The 19,350-nt window shown below is 48.3% G+C and overlaps 1 protein-coding gene across 1 annotated transcript in view; it reads left to right on the top strand.

Annotated features, from left to right (window-relative positions):
• The window catches only part of GTF2F2 (general transcription factor IIF subunit 2), a 71,353-nt gene that overhangs the window by 4,679 nt on the left and 47,324 nt on the right, over nt 1–19,350 (top strand). Inside the window, exons 4-5 of the mRNA XM_056861767.1 lie at nt 1,055–1,199; nt 17,170–17,208. Coding sequence (XP_056717745.1) covers nt 1,055–1,199; nt 17,170–17,208 — 184 coding nt within the window. The remainder of the gene's footprint in view (nt 1–1,054; nt 1,200–17,169; nt 17,209–19,350) is intronic.

Below are 19,350 nucleotides of genomic sequence, written 5' to 3'. Positions count from 1 at the left end.
GTAACTTGTGTGATGAATAATTATGTGTGTGTGTGTGGGAGGGGGAGAGGCTGGAGAAGGAGATGCCACTTGAACCCTCAAGGCTTCAAGTATCTATAGTACTTGAGAAAGATGCTTAATGCGTCTTTGGTCACTATAAATAGCTATATAGTACGAGGATGTGCGTGCGAGGGGTATTTGGAGGGTGGCTTCTCTGGAGCAGGTGGAAGATAAGCATGCAGTTGTCCTGCAGAGCCATCCAGATGAGCTTCTAGCAGGAGGAAGAAGAATGAGGCAAATGGTTCCACTCGCTCTAAGTGGCATTCCTCTCCTTGTGTCTCCCCAAGCAGTTTCTTGTTTGGCTGAGCCAGCATGGTGTAGTGGTTAAGAGTGGCAGACTCTGATCTGGTGAACTGGGTTAGATTTCCCCACTCCTCCACATGAGGCTAGCTGGGAGACCTTGGGCTAGTCACAGTTCTCTGAACTCTCAGCCCCACCTACCTCACAGGGTGTCTGTTGTGGGAAGGGGAATGGAAGGGAAGGAGATTGTAAGCTGGTTTGATTCTTCCTTAAGTGGTAGAGAAAGTCGGCATATGAAAACCAACTTTTCTTCTTCATCATCATCCCCTTGATTTCTGCCCCTCCTGCTGCAGCCCCTTAAGCATCCTAATATGGTGTTCCTGGTAGGCACGAGACCCTCAGGAACTGCATGGAGGGTCAGCAGTGGGAAGGGGAACTGGTGAAAATTGTCTCTTCAGTGTTACTCCTCTGAAGATGCCTGCCACAGCTGCTGGCAAAACGTCAGGAAAGAAAATACCAAGACCACAGCCACACAGCCCGGATAACCTACAAGAACGAAAGACTGGAGGCTTGGACCAAAGGGCATTTTCTGCCATCAAAATGGGTGGGGGGACAGCCCGGATAACCTACAAGAACCAATGAACTCTGACCATGAAAGCCTTCGACAATACTCCAGTCTTTCATTACAAGATCTTTTTTTCCTTCCTTAATTATTGCAAGCAGTTGACAATTGCTCTTTTTGTTAATAATATTCCATGGCATTTGTGGTTCTCAGGTATCTTTCACTTTGAACGAAGATCTTGCAAACATCGATGATATTGGTGGGAAGCCGACTTCTGTCAGCGCGCCCAGAGAACACCCGTTTCTTTTGCAAAACGTAGGAGGACAAACTTTAACTGTGTTTACAGAGAGCTCCGTAGGTAAGTTAAACTAAAAAGCATTGAGTGCAAATCCTGATTAACTAAAGGCTGCCTAAGGCTGAATTAGACCCCCAAGCTCTCTCTGATGGTCTCTTGTCTGTGTTCTTCACTGTTGTGGTTAGTTTCTTGATTCATTTATGCTGTCTGAAGAAAAACATTAACAGTAATTGACTAGTGCCTGTAAATCCAGAATAAATTGGGAAGTTTGTTGTTTTTAGAATCTCTCCTACATGTAGCTAATACTACTATGAAGTGTCTTCATCAAAACAGAAACAAAGAAGTCATCACACTGAATTTTAAGTTCAGATTTTGTGCATTTACATGCATTTGTTCATATACATAAATGTTGGTCTTGCTCGTTCATCCGTGTTTCCAAGACATTTTATAGTACAAAATAACCCACAACAATAGCAAGATCTAAGATAAATTTAGCCTCCAAAAGCTTGGTGGAAAGGAATGCTTTTGCTTGCTTCCAAGGAGAATAGATGAGCCCTTCCAGATGAAAGGCTTCCCATAATTCTGGGACTACTCTAGAAAAGGCTGTGCTCCTTGTAGAAGACAGCAGGACCTCCTTCAAGGGTGGACGTTGCAACAGGCTAGCCTTAATATTCAGGGAAATCAGGATGGTCAAGGCAGTCCCTGAGATAATTTAGACCCAGACTGTTTTGGCCTTTAAAGGTTAAAATGAGGGCCTTGAATTGGACTCAGAAACTGGTTACCAGTGAAGTTTTGAAATTGGCTGTGATATATTAATAGCAGTTCTCTCATGTAAGTGATTGAGAAGCTGCATTCTGTACCACTTGACATTCTGTACCACTTGAATTGTTTTCAAGGACAGTCCCACGCAAAGAGCAGTACAGTAAACTGATTTGAAAGTTACTGTGGCATGGAGGATATGACCATTCCAGAGAGGTAGCAGTGTTAGTAGTTTACTGTAGCAAAATAAAACAGGAGTCCGGGGGCACTGTAAAGATTAACCACATTTATTCCAGCGGGAGCTTTTTTCAGTCACCGCTCACTTCTCTGACTCAAGAAAGCTGCTGCCGCCAGAATCTCCCATCCTCAGTTGGTCCAGCGCTATTTACTGGTCAAATAGGCAATACAGTGCATTGAAGGCAAGATGACAGCTATGGTTTGTTTTGCCCGTTATTTGGAAATATAAGGCAGAGAAACGGCGGGAGATTACAAAGCATAAACAGAGCATTATTTCCCAGGAGTGGCGTTCCCAGGCTTTGGTATGTGTAGCCGTCCTTGAAGTCTGGACGGTTCAGCAGAGAAACGAAAGGAAACATCTAAACCGAGATAACAGCCTGACATCCTGCTCCCCTTAAGTCCCCCTCCCATCCGCCAAGGGGGCTGGTCTGTCCGGGTAGGTATTGTGAAAGGCGTTGACGAGTTTGGGGGCGGAGACATCCCGTGCGCGAACCCATTCGTCATAGGCAGGGGGGAAGTGTTTCCAGCGGATCAGGTATTGTAAGGCCCCGTGGTGTATGCGGGAATCCAGGATTTTGGAGACTTCGAAATGTTCTCCCCCCCCCCCCCACCATTATGGGCTGTTCAGGAGGCGGCTCCGGGTGCCATTGTGGGGAAGCAACATGGGGCTTTAGAAGGCTGATATGGAAAACGGGGTGCACACGCCTCAGAGTTTTGGGGAGAGACAGTTCCACAGTGACAGGATTTATGAGGCGGGTGATGGGAAATGGGCCAATGTATTTAGCACTGAGCTTATGGCACGGACGGGTGGAGCGCAGGTTCTTGGTGGAAAGGTATACCAAGTTACCCACTTGCAGGTCTCTACCGGGGAAACGATGCTTGTCAGCCTGCGCCTTGTATTTGCGCTTGGCTCGGTCTAGGTTGCTAACCAGCCAGGGCCATGTTGTACGGAGGGTGTGTGCCCAAGAGGCAATGTCGGCATCCCCCTCCCTCTCTGATCCTTCTATTGGGGTGATAGGACCGAAGTCCTGTCCATACACCGCATAAAACGGGCTGAAACCTGTGGACTGATGTACAGCATTATTGTAGGCATATTCTGCAAAAGGCAACAGTTCCACCCAGTCATCTTGGTGGTAATTGACATAACAGCGCAAATAGCATTCAAGTACAGCATTGACACGTTCGGTTTGACCATCTGTTTGGGGATGGTATGCACTAGACAACCCCTGCTCCACCCCCACCAATTTGAGAAAAGCTTTCCAAAACTTAGCAACGAAACTACTTCCGCGGTCGCAGATTATCTTGCGCGGAAACGAATGTAGTCTAAAGACATGTGACACGAAGAGGCAGGCCAACTTCTGAGCGGAGGGGATCCCCGCACATGGAACCAAATGTATTTGCTTAGAAAATAAGTCAGTGATAACCCATAACACAGTTTCCCCCCCGCTGAGAGGGAGATCCGTCATAAAATCCATAGCAATCACTTCCCAGGGTTTGCTGGGTATTTCAAGTGGTTGCAGTAGTCCTGGGGGCTTGCCTTGAGATCGTTTGACTGTGGCGCAAACAGGACAGCTGCGAATAAAAGAGTCAATGTCAGAACGCATCCCCCCCCACCAAAATTGTCTGCGCAACAGGTGAAGGGTCTTTAGGAACCCAAAGTGTCCAGCTGTTTTTACTCCATGAGCCAAGTGTAAGACGTCTTTTCGGAGCGCTTTGGGCACATATAATTTCGAGTCTTTGTACCAAGAGCCTCCTTGTTCGATTACACCAGGAGGCAGGGTTTGATCAGAGCGTTCCATAAGGCATTGTTCCCGAAGGGAATTTAAGAAAGACTCGGAGACGGGAACCCCCCCCCCCTTGTTTACGGTGGTAGTAGGAGCAGTTATGGGGGTTGACGAGGGGGAAGCGCTTACGTGCGGTGGTGTGCAGACTGCAGGCGGCTGGGTGGCCGGTTGGGTTGGAGGAGCTGGAGCGCCGGCTATCGTGTGCTTCCGTTGTGGGGGCAGCTGGGCGGCCGGTAGGGCTGGAGGAGCTTGCGCGCCGGCTATCGTGTGCTTCCGTTGTGGGGGCAGCGTTTGGGATCGGGTTTGTACAGCCAGTACGGGCAGGGCTTCTCTCTGCGCGGGCGTAAATAAAGAGTCTGTTGGCCGATCGAGTTTCGCCGGGTATTGAGGCAACCGGGAGAGAGCATCTGCGAGAATGTTTTGCTTTCCAGGTACATGCTTCAGGACAAAACGAAACTGAGCAAAGAATTCCGCCCAACACTGTTGTTTCGCGGATAACTTATGGGTTCCTGTGAGGGCAGCTAGATTTTTGTGATCGGTCCAAACTTCGAAGGGGACTTTAGACCCTTCCAGGAATTGTCGCCATAGAGTAAGTGCATGGTGAACGGCTGAGGCTTCTTTCTCCCAAATGGGCCAGTTCAATTGGGAGTGCGCAAATTTCTTTGAGAAGTAAGCGCAGGGGTGAAAGAGACCATCTGGTCCTCTTTGGAGCAGGGCCCCTCCCATAGCTACGTCGGAGGCATCGACTTGTACAATGAACATTCGATTTGGGTCTGGGGGCCGTAGCACAGGTTCCGACGTGAAAAGGCATTTGAGGGCTACAAAGGCGGTCTGGCATTGATCAGTCCACAGTATCTTAGCGGAGGGTAACGTAGCAGAGCTTCCTTTACCCTTGGTTTTCAGAAGGTCGGTGATGGGCAGCGCTATTTGGGCGAAGTTAGGGATAAATCCGCGGTAGAAATTAGCAAAGCCCAGAAACTGTTGTACTTGCTTGCGGTTGGAGGGAGGAGTCCAATCGAGGACGGATTGGACCTTGGCCGGGTCCATGCTAAGGCCATGGTGGGAGATTATATATCCCAAGAAAGTTATTTTGCTCTGGTGAAATTCGCATTTAGCCAACTTTGCAAAGAGTTGGTGATTGCGCAGGCGGTGCAGAACTTCTCGGACCAAAGTGACGTGCTCATCCATGGTTTTTGAATAAATAAGAATGTCATCCAAATAAACTACCACCCCGCAGTACAGTAAATCATGGAGGATTTCGTTGATGAGTTGCATGAAGACCCCCGGGGCACCTTTTAATCCGAAGGGCATCACAAGGAATTCAGACATTCCAAAACAGCTAGAGAAGGCAGTGAGGGGTTCGTCCCCCTCGCGGATACGGACGTGGTAGTAGGCTTCTACTAGGTCCAATTTGGAGAATATACGTCCCTCTTGTAACTGCCCCAAAATATCTGAAATTAGCGGTATAGGATAGGCGTTGGCTTGAGTAACTGCATTCAGTTTTCGGAAGTCGATGCAGAGGCGCAGGTCGCCCTCCTTTTTTCGGACGAAAAACGCGGGGGCTGAGTTGGGAGCATTCGATGGGCGGATGAACCCTCTGGCAAGGCTTTTGTCCAAAAAGTCCCGTAGTACAGTGCGCTCGGAAGCGCTCATAGGGTAAATCTTACTCTTGGTTAATGTGCAGTCCTTCACCACCTCAATTGCACAGCCAGTGGCCCGGTGGGGGGGTAAGGCATCACATTCTTTAATGTTAAAGACATCCACAAAGTCCTGGTATACATCAGGTAGGGACGGCGGTGATGGGACATCGGAGATTAATGCTGGAGCGGGTGGAGACAGCACCGCAACTTGCTGTCGGTGCTGATCGCATTTGGGGTTGGCAAAGGAGATCGTGTTCGTCTCCCAGTCTATACTGGGACTATGACCTTTAATCCAGTTAATTCCCAGGACCACTTCAAATCGGATAGGGGCTATGGTAAAGTCTATTTGCTCCCAGTGGGAGCCAATACCCATCGCCACCCCTGTAGTGCGATGATCAACTGGGCCCCCCTTGAAATGGCTTCCGTCCATTTGGGCAAATTGGACGGGGGCTGGTAAAGCCTCGGACTTGACTTTGAGTGCTGCAAATGTGGCCTCATTGATTAGAGTGCGACCGCAACCGGAGTCAATGAGTGCCTTTACGGGTAGTTGGGGACCACCTTTATAGTGTTGTAAAACTGCGTCCACATAGACGGTGGTTTCCACTTCCTTCACTTTAGTGGGAGCTTTCGGTTTAGCAGGAGATTCTGCAGAGGTCTGTGGAGACGCTCCACTCACCACAGACCGGAGCCGTTTTTTGACAAATCAAGGAGGGTTTCCAGGTTTAAAGCTGGAGGATTCCATGGGTTCTCTTCGTCAGAAGAAGGAGAGTTGTCCCCCAAAGGGGCATTTGTAATCCGGGACCCTGCGGGGTCATTCGATGTAGGAAGGATAGATGAGTCCTCAACGTGAAGTGCAGAGGGTGTGGGTCTTCCCGGCGCTGCGCTGCGGGTGGCAGCGGTGCCTCTGCGTTGAGGTCGTCCTCTAGCTCGGGCTGCCATGCTGGGACGAAAGAGTTCAGGGCAATGTGGGCAGACTGCCGCAAAGTGGCCCAGTTCCCCACAAGTGAGGCAAGCACCTCTTTGAAACCGGGTTTCGCGATCCTGGGGTGGACGCGCGGGTTTCCGTGGATTGGGGGGCGGTGCCTTGGGCTGGGGTTTTTGGATGCTTTTCTCCTTGTTTCTTTGGCGGACAAGGGAAATAAAGCGCCGGCAGCTTTCCACCTCTTCGGCTAATAGAATCCAATCCTCGAGGGTGTCGGGATCACCCCGCATATACGACCAGTTCAGAATGTCAGGGTGTAAAGCTTCCCTGAAATGGTGAATTAGGGTGGCTTCGGGCCAGCCCACAATTCTGCTTGCTAGTCTCTGAAATTCATCGGCAAACTCTCGAACTGGAGTGGAGCCCTGTCTTAGTTGTAGAAGCTCCGCTTTGGCTCGTTCCCCCAGAAAGGGGTCCTCAAACCTCCTCCGTAAGGCAGTCATGAAATTGTTGAGGGAACGGATAGAGCGGGATCGGGTGTCGAACTGGAGGACCATCCAGTCGGCTGCTTTACCTGTCAAAAGGGAAGCCACATAGCGAACCCGGCTGTCCTCTGTAGGGAAGAACTGTCCTTGTTCTCGCATATAGCTGTCTACCTGATGCAAGAAACAGGGCAGGGTTTCGAGAGATCCATCGTAAGTAGTTTTCAACTTGAGTTGTTTCCAAGGACCGGGCATGGGTTGGCCCGGTTGCACGGGTGCCCTGGGTGCAGGTAAAACGGGACCTCCGGGACCCCGGGGTTGAACAGGCACATTAGCGGGTGGCTGGGCTGGCACTCCCTGAACCGGTACTGCGGCCCCCTGTGGAACGGGTTGTGCCGGGGTTGTCAGGGCCTGTTGTAACTGCCTGTTGTCCTGAAGCAAGCGTTCCATTAGCTCCTGGAGTTGATCTACACGGCCAGATAGCTCTCGATTCTGAGCTCGTAACAGGTGAACGTCCTCACCCGGGCCACCTGTACGATGAGGTTTGCTTGTCTGAAAACTTGTGGCCCATTGAGAACTGTCCCCATACAAGTCCTCTTCCTCAGACTCCTCGGAGTCTTGGCATCGTTCTGCGAGGCGGCGTGCGCGTTGGGTCGTGCGCGACGGGGCAAATACCGGGGAAAACGACAGACCCAATGGAGGACCGCTCCGTCCGGAGTCTTTGGGGCGGCCGCCTGTCCGCGCCCGATCCGCAGCCAACTGCTGCTCTTTGTCCCTTGCGGCTTGAGCCTCGGCTTCCGCCTTAGCCGCCTCAGCAGCTTCCCTATCCGCGCGAGCCTGTGCGCTTTCAAGTCTCAGAGCGGCAGCTGCGGTAATGTGCGGTAAAAGTTCCGTTTCCAGGAGCGTGAGTAGGGGGTCGGGCTCCCCACCTAGCAGTGGTTGCACTCGGACCGCGACCGCGGGTGCATCGGCCCCGAACGTCGAGGTCAAACGTTGAGCCAAGGTGGCTATCGTGGTATCCTTTGTACAATCCGCAAAGAGGAGGGCCGTCTGGATAGCGACCCTCTTGGCTTCAGCTTGACAGTCAGCTGCATTGGGTACCAAAGAAAAACCTGCCGGAGCGGCTCCCGCCATGGTACGTTCCCCCAAGGCGACAGGACGCTTTAGAGCCGTGGATGAGAGAGTCTCACGGGCAATAAGCTTATCCAATAAACCGGTTAGTATTTGTAAGTCCTCAGTTGCCAGCCGGGCATCATCCAGCAACTGATCAAAATCCTGGAGGTCTAAACGAGCATTAGTATCCTCTGACGTTAACATCCAGAGAACCCTCACTAGAGATTGCCACTGCGTCTGGACCAGTCCACTCAAGCGGCAAACCTCTGAATTAGTCCTAAAGAGTTCAGCTACTATGTCCCGTAGAAGGGTAGGATCCTCTGATGAGGACTCCAGGGTTCCAAGAAGCAGTAGTCACGGTTCACTCGGAGAGCGCCCTCCTAGCTCCCATCCGAGTGGCAGGCGAACCCTCCAGGGCTCCAGCCTGACTAAAGAATCGATGAAGAAGAGTGGAGGATAGCTGTCATAATGTGAGCTCTTGACCCATCGAACCAGAAATCACCACAGAGACAATCAGATTCCAAGCAGATGGCTTTACTGGTCAAATAGGCAATACAGTGCATTGAAGGCAAGATGACAGCTATGGTTTGTCTTGCCCGTTATTTGGAAATATAAGGCAGAGAAACGGCGGGAGATTACAAAGCATAAACAGAGCATTATTTCCCAGGAGTGGCGTTCCCAGGCTTTGGTATGTGTAGCCGTCCTTGAAGTCTGGACGGTTCAGCAGAGAAACGAAAGGAAACATCTAAACCGAGAAAACAGCCTGACAGAAGTGATATTTCTTCCTACGGTTTCTTTTCTGGTAGTTGGCAGGGGAGGGTAGTAAGGAGCCGGCTTCCTTGCCTCCCCGCCCTATGAGAATTCATCCCTTTAAAACTTCCAAGCTGATGACAGGGGTTTCTGAAAGGGGCTGCCTGTTCAGGTCCCATCAATGAAGAGGGTTTTCCCTCCCCCATGAGGCTGCTGGTTTTGTGGGGTCAGGTAAGGAGCTTGAATCCCTGCTCTGCCTTGGCCCCATGGCCAGTTGTAAGCCCTGGTCCCACTAGGTGGCCATGGGACAATCAGTCTCTCTCTCTTTCGGCCTAACCTACCTCACAGGGTTGTTGTGAGGATAAAATGGAAGAGGGAAAAACAATGTTGAAGGCCACTTCAGATCGCCTTTGGGGAGAACAGCAGGGTATAAATATCTACAGTAAATTACATTTTCATGTTTCCCAATTTATAAGCTGGTTTGGGGCTCCTAGAAGAAGCATGTGTTTGGGAGGGGGATTCTTTCCCCCCCTTCTTCCCGTTATCCTCCTGGAGCCTGACAGTCAGCAAAGGGAGTGGGGTGTGTGCAAGCACAGTACCCATTCTTTGTTTTTTGGGGGGAGATTTTGCTTGCCTTTGTTGGGGGGTGGGTGTTTAGGAATTGTATTGGGATTTCTTCCGGGTGTGCCGAATGTTGGGAGAATTCTGCAAGTTCTCTCCCATGAGCTCTTTAATGTTTGGACCCCTCTGCCTGCTACTTACCAAAGCAAAGCCAGAGAGTGTAATAGGAAACCACAAACCATGTTCTTAGGACAGTCTCAGACCATACATTCATAGCAGTAAAGCATATAGGTTTATTGAACTTGCAAAGGTAAGGCATAGAGAAGAATAGCACTCAGACAGATTTAACAATACCCCACATAGAAAATGATACATAGACAGACAACAAACAGACACAAACAGAGCCGCTCTGGGTCATTCCAAAGGAGAGAGAGAATGCTTTCTCCCTGGGAAGGACAAAGAAGGGATAGTTGGACTGTTCATTTATAGAGGAGAGGGTCTCAAATGACCCCTCCCTGTCACATTCTTAGGAAATTACTTTTCTGCAAATCATGACTAAATTGTTTAGAAATATCTTGTTCCATAATAATTTTTTCAATATCCGTTTTGATATCTGATTGTTTTTGTCCATCAGTCAGTGTTCCAATGTTCCAAAAACAACTTCTCCCTTAGTGAACAGATAATTTGTTGTCTGTTTTAATAACCTTGCATAAATTTTGGGGCATCTGATGTGCTTTGGGTGATTAACGGCTAGTAATGCAATTACTTATGACCTTTTAGGTCAGAGTCCTGGTTGGGGCTGATGTCAGCTAAAGGGCTGCTTTTAAAGGGTCAGGTATTATTATTTTTAATGGTAGGGTAAGCATGTGGTCATTTCTAACCCAAACTCATTTAATATAAATTAATAAAATATTTAATATGAACTAATGTTCAATACTGAAAATTCTCGCGACAGTTCCCCCATTTTTGGGTTAGAAATGACCCAAACTACTTAGCGGGTTGTGTCCTAAAAGTGTAAATATTGCTGGCATACATGTGAGAGGCAATAAAGCATAATTATAACAAAAACAGAAGTAAATGAAATCAGAATTATAATATACACAAGTATGTTAACTCATCCTGTTAAACTTGGAAATTAATTTTGCACCTGGGGTTTTTGGTTGCAGAAGTGTGGTTGTGCAGGGTGCCTCCATTTTCCTATCAGCTAGCTGCTGAAACTATTTTCATACATCCTATTTCCTTAACTCCCACTTTTCTTTTATTCCAGCCCTTTGTGCCACTTTCCTGATTTGCACAGGGCCAGGGTACAGTAAGAAGAAGAAGAGTTGGTTTTTATATGCCAACTTTCTCTATCACTTAAGGGAGACTCCAACCTGCTTACAATCACCTTCCCTTCCCCTCCCACAACAGACACCCTGTGAGGTAGGTGGGGCTGAGAGAGCTCTAGCAGAGCTGTAACTTGCCCAAGGTCAACCAGCTGTGTAGGAGTGGGTAAACCCACCCAGTTCACCAGATTCGCTTCCGCCGCTCATGTGGAGAAATGGGACTCAAACCCGGTTCTCCAGATCAGACTCCACCGCTCCAAACCACCGCTCTTAACCACTCTACCTCGCTGGTGTAGTAATGCTCTGACTGGAATGGTCCAGAATATCCCGATCGCATCAGATCTCGGAAGCGAAGCAGGGCCAGCCCTGGCTAGTATTTGGATGGGTGACCAGGGTCGCAATCCAGAGGCCAGCCATGGCAAACCGCCTCTGATGTTCTCTTGCCTTGGAAACCCCAGGAGGGGTTCCGGGAGTTGGCTGTGCCTTGATGGCACTTCCCACCAGGGTACAGTAATGCTGGCTGTGGTCACAGGCTTCCCCCTTCCTGGAAAGTCCTCTCAAATGGATGTTTAGTAGACTGAAGAACGAGGGCTGTGAAGTTGTTCCCCACCTTCTCCAGTCCGTTTTCTGTTGCTCGTGTCTGCGTGAAATAATATAAATTGCACTTTTCTTCCGTAAACATCGCCATATTTACATCTTCTGTTGCCATGCAACAATGTGATTCGTGCTGCAGGTTATTTTTGTCTTGCTTTTATGGTAAGGCATGTCTGTTCTGCACTGGATGCATATATTTCAGTATTAGCGGGTCACCTGAACAAACTCGGTTCTTTTTTCTGTTCTCAAATATGCAGTTGTAGTACAACCTGGTGAGCAGCGACAGTCTATTTTAGGCTGTCCTTTTGAGCTGCCTCACACCTGCTGCTCTTCAGAAACGTATGAATTCTTATCAGCGCTCTCAGGTTCCAACGTGGGTGAAGATGCAGCTCCATGGTGGGTCACGTGCTTGTGCTCATCCTCCAGCTCTTGCAATTATCGTGGTCCTCCTGTGGGTGAACGTGCAGAGAATTGTGTCAGGGGAGTTGTGGCTCTTATCCCACTCCTTGCCTCCCAAGCGTGAAATGTTGTGATGTGGTAGAATCGGAGTTGGAATGTGATTGTCACCTGCTGTGTATCCAGTACAGATCAATAAAGGTCTGCTGCTGGGGTTGTTCAGTACACTCAGGAACTTCTCCTGTGGAACTTTGCCCATGCACCCGACTCACAGTTCAAGAATCACCTGGAGGGCCAGATAGGGAAGACAACAAGCTTATTCATGACCTTTTAAAAAAAATCCCGCTGTGGTGATAGGACCATCCTCTGGGAGTGTGCTTTTCAGCAGCAGGTTTCTGCACTATCAGGCTGGCTGTGTCTCCTTACCCAGCCAAGAATTAGCCTTTGTTCTCAAATTATTTCCAAGGTGACTTCAGTTCTGAGTGCTTCTGAAACTTGGAGGAGAAACAGGAAGTCAGGCTCATAGAAGATTTACATGGAATGGGTGCTGGACGTCCCACCTCCGTAAACGGGTCTCTGACCCTCCCTATCGTTGCCTTCCATTTGGGAAATCCTCTCGAAGCAGCTCTCACCCGATTGACGCATCTTGCCTTTCCCAGCATGAATCTGGGCCAGTTGTCCACACACGGCTGACTTTCCTTTACACCTTGCTCCAGTGGTGGATTTTGGAAAGGGCCCAGATTCTGGCATTTGGGTCTCCGTTACAGATTCTGGAATTATTTGGGTTCCATTATTCCCAAAGGGGGTTGGGGGGTGGTTGGAGTGGCTGTTTTTCAACCAAATGGCACCTAAATTACAGGAGACCTGGCCCTGCCTGTCCCCTAAAGCTCCCCCCCCCCAGTTTCAAGAAAATTGGACCAATGGGCCTCTGAACCAGGTGCCCCCGGTTCTTGTCTCCTCTGTTTCCTGGGGGGGGGGGGAGAGATTCCAAAAAAGTCCGTAACCAAACACACAAGCGTAACCACGGGCCAAAAGCCTCCAAATGCAAACGGAACCGACGTTTAAGCCAGAGAATCCCAGCAGAGCCACGTGCTAAGGTGGCCAGCCCAAAACAAGCAGTGTCAAATCAGAGGATCCCGGCAGACTCCAGGGCCCATGTGGCAAGCCCAACAGACCCCTCAGTGGGCCTGCTGTTCCCTCTCATCCCTGCAAAGGACAAACCCAGCAGCCGTCCAGCGTTGCAAGGGCTTCGTTTTAGGTGCTTTTGTGGGATCTGCTTGCGCTTACTGAGATCTTGTCTACTTTCCTAACGCCTCATGGGCCAGTGATATTTGTGTGTGTGTGTGTATGGGGGGCTTAAGTGGTTAAGAGCGGTCTGTGGTGTAGTGGTTAAGAGCGGTGGTTTGGAGTGGTGGATACTGATCTGGAGAACCGGGTTTGATTCCCCACTCCTCCACATGAGTGGCGGAGGCTAATCTGGGGAACTGGATTTGTTTTCCCACTCCTACACACGAAGCCAGCTGGGTGACCTTGGGCTAGTCACAGCTGTCTCAGCCCCACCTACCTCACAGGGTTGTGGGGAGGGGAAGGGAAAGGTGATTGTAAGCCGGTGTGAATCGCCCTTAAATGGTAGAGAAAGTTGGCAAATAAAAACCAACTCTTCTTCTTATGGAAGCTTCAAGAACAATACCTTTTGACACCCAGATTATTTATTTTCTGCATACAGGGGTGCCCTTTATCCCACAGCCTAGGAGAGCTGCCTCCCTCCCCCTGGTCAGAAAACTTGTCAACTTGAAAACAGGCGTGGGAGCCTTAAAACGCCAGCCCCGAATCCAGAATCCATCTGAAAAATGCCAGTAAGGTATTTTTCAGATATGTTTTTGACTGGAAATATCCAGTAGCTCCTAATCCACATGCTTCTGCTGTTCTGTAACGACACTGGCAGAATTCTTCTCTGCTTCAGACTCGACACCTGCCTCTCCAGCTCTCTTTGTGTGAATAAAAATAGCACCACTCTGGCAGTTTTAGCCAAGGTGCATTTGTGCTGTAAGATAGCATTCTGTGAAAGTCGTGATGAGTTGTATCAGCAAAGTTTTAGTAGAACTGCTGGATTCCCCACCCCCCCAAGTAGTCTACAGGGTTTGAGGGGGGGGGATATTTACTTTTTTAAATTCTTACCTACACTTGCAAGTGTCTTGCTGGAGAAAGATGCCTTGTATAAACACATTGCCATTTGTAATTAATGGAGAGTCAGCGTGGTGTAGTGGTTAAGAGCTGTATGGAAAACCAGGTTCGACTCCCCACTTCTCCACATGAAGCCTGCTGGGTGACCTTGGGCCAGTCACAGTTCTCTCTGAACTCTGTCAGCCCCACCTACCTCACAAGGTGTCTGTTGTGGGGAGAGGAAGGGAAGGAGATTGTACGCCATTTTTTTCTCCTTAAAAAGTAGAGAAAGTCGGCATATAAAAACCAACTCTTCTTCTTTCTTTATTTGCTTTAAATGCTCTGTGAGGTGGATCTCCATTATTCCCACTCAGCAAACAAACATGGGGTTTTCCTGGTGCCGAGCCTGTCTTCGCTTGACTTTGAACCCCAGCCCCCTCCATCCCTGCTTGCCATTGGCAGAGTCAAAAGGGCATTTGCCTCCACCATGCAGAGGGGATCTGAAGATACAGAAAAGCTCGTTGGCCATCCCTCTCTTGAAATGATATGGCTGGAACCCAAGGCAAATGTGATTTTGGGTTGTATCAACAGAAGAATAGAGCCCAGATCACATGACGTGATGGTATCGCTTTACTCTGCTCTGGTTAGACCTCACCTAGAGTATTGTGTTCAGTTTTGGGCACCACAATTTAAGAAGGATGTAGACAAGCTGGAACGTGTCCAGAGGAGGTCAACAAAGATGGCGAGGGGTCTGGAGACCAAGACCGATGAGGAAAGGTTGAAGGAGCTGGGTATGTTTAGCCTGAAGAAGAGAAGACTGAGAGGGGATATGGTACCATCTTCAAGTACTTGAAGGGCTGTCATATAGGGGATGGTGCCGAGTTGTTTTCTGTTGCCCCAGAAGGTCGGACCAGAAACAACAGGTTGAAATTAAATCAAAGGAGTTTCCGTCTAGACATTAGGAAGAATTTTCTAACTGTTAGAGCGGTTCCTCAGTGGAAGAGGCTTCCTTGGGAGGTGGTAAGCGCTCCTTCCCTGGAGGTTTTTAAGCAGAGGTTAGATGGCCACTTGTCAGCAATGCTGATTCTATGATCTTAGGTAGATCATGAGAGGGAGGCCACCTTGGCCATCTTCTGGGCATGGAGTAGGGGTCACTGGGGGTGTGGGGGGACGTAGTGGTGAATTTCCTGCATTGTGCAGGGGGTTGCACTAGATGACCGTGGTGGTCCCTTCCAACTCTATGATTCTAACCCTGGGTTAGAGCTAGGAGACATGGATTCAGCTTGCAGCTCAGCTAGGAACGTGCGGCGTGGGTAGCTGATGCCGTCTCTGAGATCCTTTTTTAAAAAAATCCCAAGAACCTTTTAAAATACCAGACTGCAACAATTCTGTTTAGTTAGTCTGCTCAGCTCAGGTGGAATTGCCCAGCCGGGTCTAGGAGATGGATGAGTCTGCAGTCCGAGAGTAAAGCCTCACTCCTGGCCAGTGCCAAGGGGGGGGGGCCCTCTACGTGCCAGCGATGGCTAGCCATGACCGGTGCATCTTCGGCTCTGATGTTCTCGTGGGCGCAGATGGCCGACATGGTAATTCCACAGGCAGGAAGATGTGTGAAATGTCCCCATGACAAATTGGTAGTCAAGGGAGACGGCAATTAATACAGCTTTCTGTCTTGTTTTCCCCTATTAAGCAATGAAGGCACAGCGTAAGTGAGGAACCCGCAGTCCAGCCGCTTTGTAAAAATGGAAAAACCCAAATGTAGGGCCATCCTCATAAAGGACGGGTGGGAAGAAGGGTGGATATGCGCCCCATTACAAATGACAGTTCTTTCAGCCCTAAAACACTCCTCTCTCTCAATCTCAGTTTACATAAAACATTGTTAACTGGAGTCCAGTGTACCCTTAAGGTGTTTTTTTTTGGGTGGGGGAGGTCATGTTTCAGGTGTTTCTAAAGAGGATATGTCCTAGGGGTGTAAAACTCTTGGAACCAGAATTCTGCAGCCCTTATTAAACTCTCTAGGAGCTTCTTCCTTCTGGAGGGGTCAGGATAAATATCACCTTAAAATGTATCTCACCTTCTCAACGCAATGTCATTTTGGGGTACGTTGCCGTGTACCTCAGATCCGTGGGCTGCTGGAATAGAGGGAACAAATTGGGGATAGCCAGTAAAGAGGTAACCTTGATAAATGTGTGGCATTCCCTAGACACGGACATTAGACAATTGGAGGTTGCTCATCTTTGGTTTCTCTGACCCAGCTGATTTGGACTTAATATATTTTTTGGTGGTGTTGTCCAGCTATGATCTGAGTGAGAGGCTGCTGTTTGGGTTTTGATTGTAATTGAGGAAGGGCCAGCCAGGGAGGAATGGGGGAAGCGGTGCTGTAAGAAACACAAATAAATGAACTTACATCCTCTTGGAAAGAGAAACGCCAGTTCCGGGTTCCTTGCTGCTGAAGATGTCTTCATAGGACGCCCAAACACATGGAGGTGGTCTCGTTTCTGCGGGCTTCATCATTTTGACGACCAGGGAGTTTGTCCATTAGATATGAATCCAGCTTTTCAATCACAAGGGCCTCAAAACAGCTTATGACATTTGCTGATGTAGTGGTAATTTTTCTTCCCCACCCCCATTCCTCCTGGCCCAGCTCGGACGTTATTCTGTTGCTGCCTTGAGAACGGTCGTGGCGGGGTGCTTAGCGCCCTGAGCCCCATGTGCTCAGGACCAGGGGTCTTCAAAGGGCCCCATTCTGCTGCACCTCTGCCTTCCCAAGGGATGCCCTGGAGAATTAGGTGGCTGTTTAGGGATGCCAACCTCCAGGAGGCGGCTGGAGATCTCCCGCTATTACAACATCTCCAGGCGATAGAAATGAGTCCCCCTGGAGAATATGGCTGCTTTGGTAATTGGACTCTATGGCATTGAAGTCCCTCCTCTCTCCAAACCCCGCCCCCTCAGGCTCCACCCTCATAATCTCCAGGTATTTCCCAACCTGGAGCTGGCAATCCTATGGCTGTTCCTTGTTGGGGCTCAGTTAAATTATTAGGAAAGGAACAACCAAGCACCAGTTCTGCAGAAAGAGGTGCCGGGTTCTTGGGCCAGGTGTAGCGGATCCATCCACTACAAGAAGTGAAGCATTCAGCAACTGTTCATTCATTAATCTCTCGCCCAACTTTCTCACCAAGACTCAAGGCCAAAGAGTCCAGTATAATACTGAAGTCTCCCCAGGCAGTTCACAATAGTCTATGAAGTCTGGTTATTCTGGCTATTAATACCCAAGACCACAAAGCCCTAACCCTCTCTTTTTTGTTCTTTCCAGAGTACCAGACAGATGAAAAATCGGAGAGCAGCAATACTGGTAAGTGCGGCTTGCAGCAATTTAATTATGCAGCTAATAAAGTAACCTATATTTTTAGCATTTGCATTTTGCTTTCTAGGAATAATCTGACTTTTCCCTAAAGATTCCCTAAAGATTCAGAGTGTTTCAAGTTGAAAATAACAAAACAAACCAATTATTTGCTAGAAGTTACTTGCATTATTCTGAAGAATTTAATTCAAAATATAGTCATTGGGAAGAAGAAAATGGTAGAGGATGGAGGACGGTATCAGAAATTGAAAATAAATATTTTTTTAAAGGGTGCCAGTATTTCTTGGAACTTTCGCAGTGTTTGATACAAGTTGCAATAATCACTTAATAAAATCTCTTTCAGAAACTTAATCCCTATTTGCCTATACCGCATCCTATATACCATGCCGGCTCAGATTTGTCTTTCCATCCTACAATATGTAGGGCATCACTATTAAAGTGTAGCCACCAAAAGATGTTCACTGAGCCCAGACAATCAAGCCTTGATTGATCTGTTATTCAGTTTCTTGTTAAAATCTACTAATAGATCAACATTTTCTAATATATGGACCTAATTATAATTTTGTCTATTGCATCTCCCGTATTTAGAACATCTATTTTTTAAAAAAAATTACTCAGGGTTGGCTCCAGTGGAGGATGTGGGTGAATGGAAGTGGGGGGTGAGACATTTTTTGCTGATTCCCCCCATAGGAGACCTGTGATTCACACACACACCCCCGCGCGCGCGCTGTTTCTGGGGGCTCCCTCTCTCCCAGGAGCAGCGTTTGAGGGGGCGTTTTGGCCTGATGGGGGAGGAAGGAGACCAGAAAGTTGCCCTCTGCTGATGAAACCCTTCCATCCAACAGACATTTTAGATGGACCAAAGGCATGGGTTGCATTTCAAGAGTATTAGAAGGAAACATTTGGAATAGGTCGCAAGTTGTTCTGTACCAAATGATAAGGCTGAGCCCACCGTTCCAAGGCCCCTCCTTACAATGAAGAAAAATGTGTATGTAAATAATCTGAATCTGTTCCCTACTGGACTATAAATCTTTAATATGATTTATTCAGTGATGCCAATATTCCTTATGAATAACAACTGTGACTGTATATGGCTGGATCTGCTGAGCTTTTTCACTCTTCCAAGGGGGAGGAGGATCCCCCTTTTACACACCCCCAAAAGGCTAAGCCAGGCATCGTGAAACCCATATGGATAAAAAGCCATGTGGAATTGGTGGGTGGGGGGTTGGAACTGGACAAGAGCCTCCCTCTTTGCTCTAGTGCCGGTAGAAAAGCTGGGAGAAGCCAAGCAGTTGTGGGGGTTATGTTGAAGATCTGGCACATTCCGCCAGTGATCTGGGGCAGGAAATTCTCTGCTGCTGTGTTTTCCCATGGAAAATGTTCATTTCCATCAGTGAACTGTTTCTTCATGAATGGAATTCCAGTCAAATGAAACAATTTCAAGTTAGCTTCATTTCTCTCCTCTTCTCCCTCCTTGCCATGTGAGGGGCACATTGTTTGTTTCATTTACTAAGTAAAAATCATACAGTAAATCAGTTCAGAGCATGTGGACATTTGCCAGTTCAAAATGTTCTGGAAAACCACAGGTTGCGAGCTAACCATGAGTCATGACTGTATGATGCAGGTTTGTTTTTATTTTGAATTTCTGGGATTTATTAGAGTATCAGCCAGTATACACTCGACTAGATTTTACTCCCAAGTTTTAAGTATCTCAAGTATTTGAGATACTTGAATTCTGCCATGGATGGGAAAATCTGCTTTGTTAATTGTATGGTAGAAGAACTGTTGAGAGAGACGCTGAATACAACTAGAACAATAGTAAAATATAGGTAAGAGGCATATTGGTCTTTGGTTCCAAGGGAGAAGAAAGTGTGTTGGGGATGCTTTTTGGAGGCGAATTTTTATTTTTTATTTTTAAAACCAAAGTCTTGGCTTAGACCTGTATCACGCAGCCTGCATTCCAAATAGACCTTTGCTGTACACCATTTTGGATGGAAACATTCAATCACTTCTGGCATGGAGGCTTCTTACACCTCTTCCCCTTGGAGAGCTGGTCAGGCCCTAGTTGCGTGGTGTGCCGAGGGCTACCACATCTCTTGTATGCACTCAGAAATTTGGGGATGCATCAGGGCA

The sequence above is a fragment of the Euleptes europaea genome, chromosome 16 (assembly GCF_029931775.1).
Source record: "Euleptes europaea isolate rEulEur1 chromosome 16, rEulEur1.hap1, whole genome shotgun sequence".
Taxonomy (NCBI): Eukaryota; Metazoa; Chordata; class Lepidosauria; order Squamata; family Sphaerodactylidae; genus Euleptes; species Euleptes europaea.
Note: the sequence above shows the minus strand (reverse complement) of the source record. Positions and strands in the feature narration are given on the sequence as shown.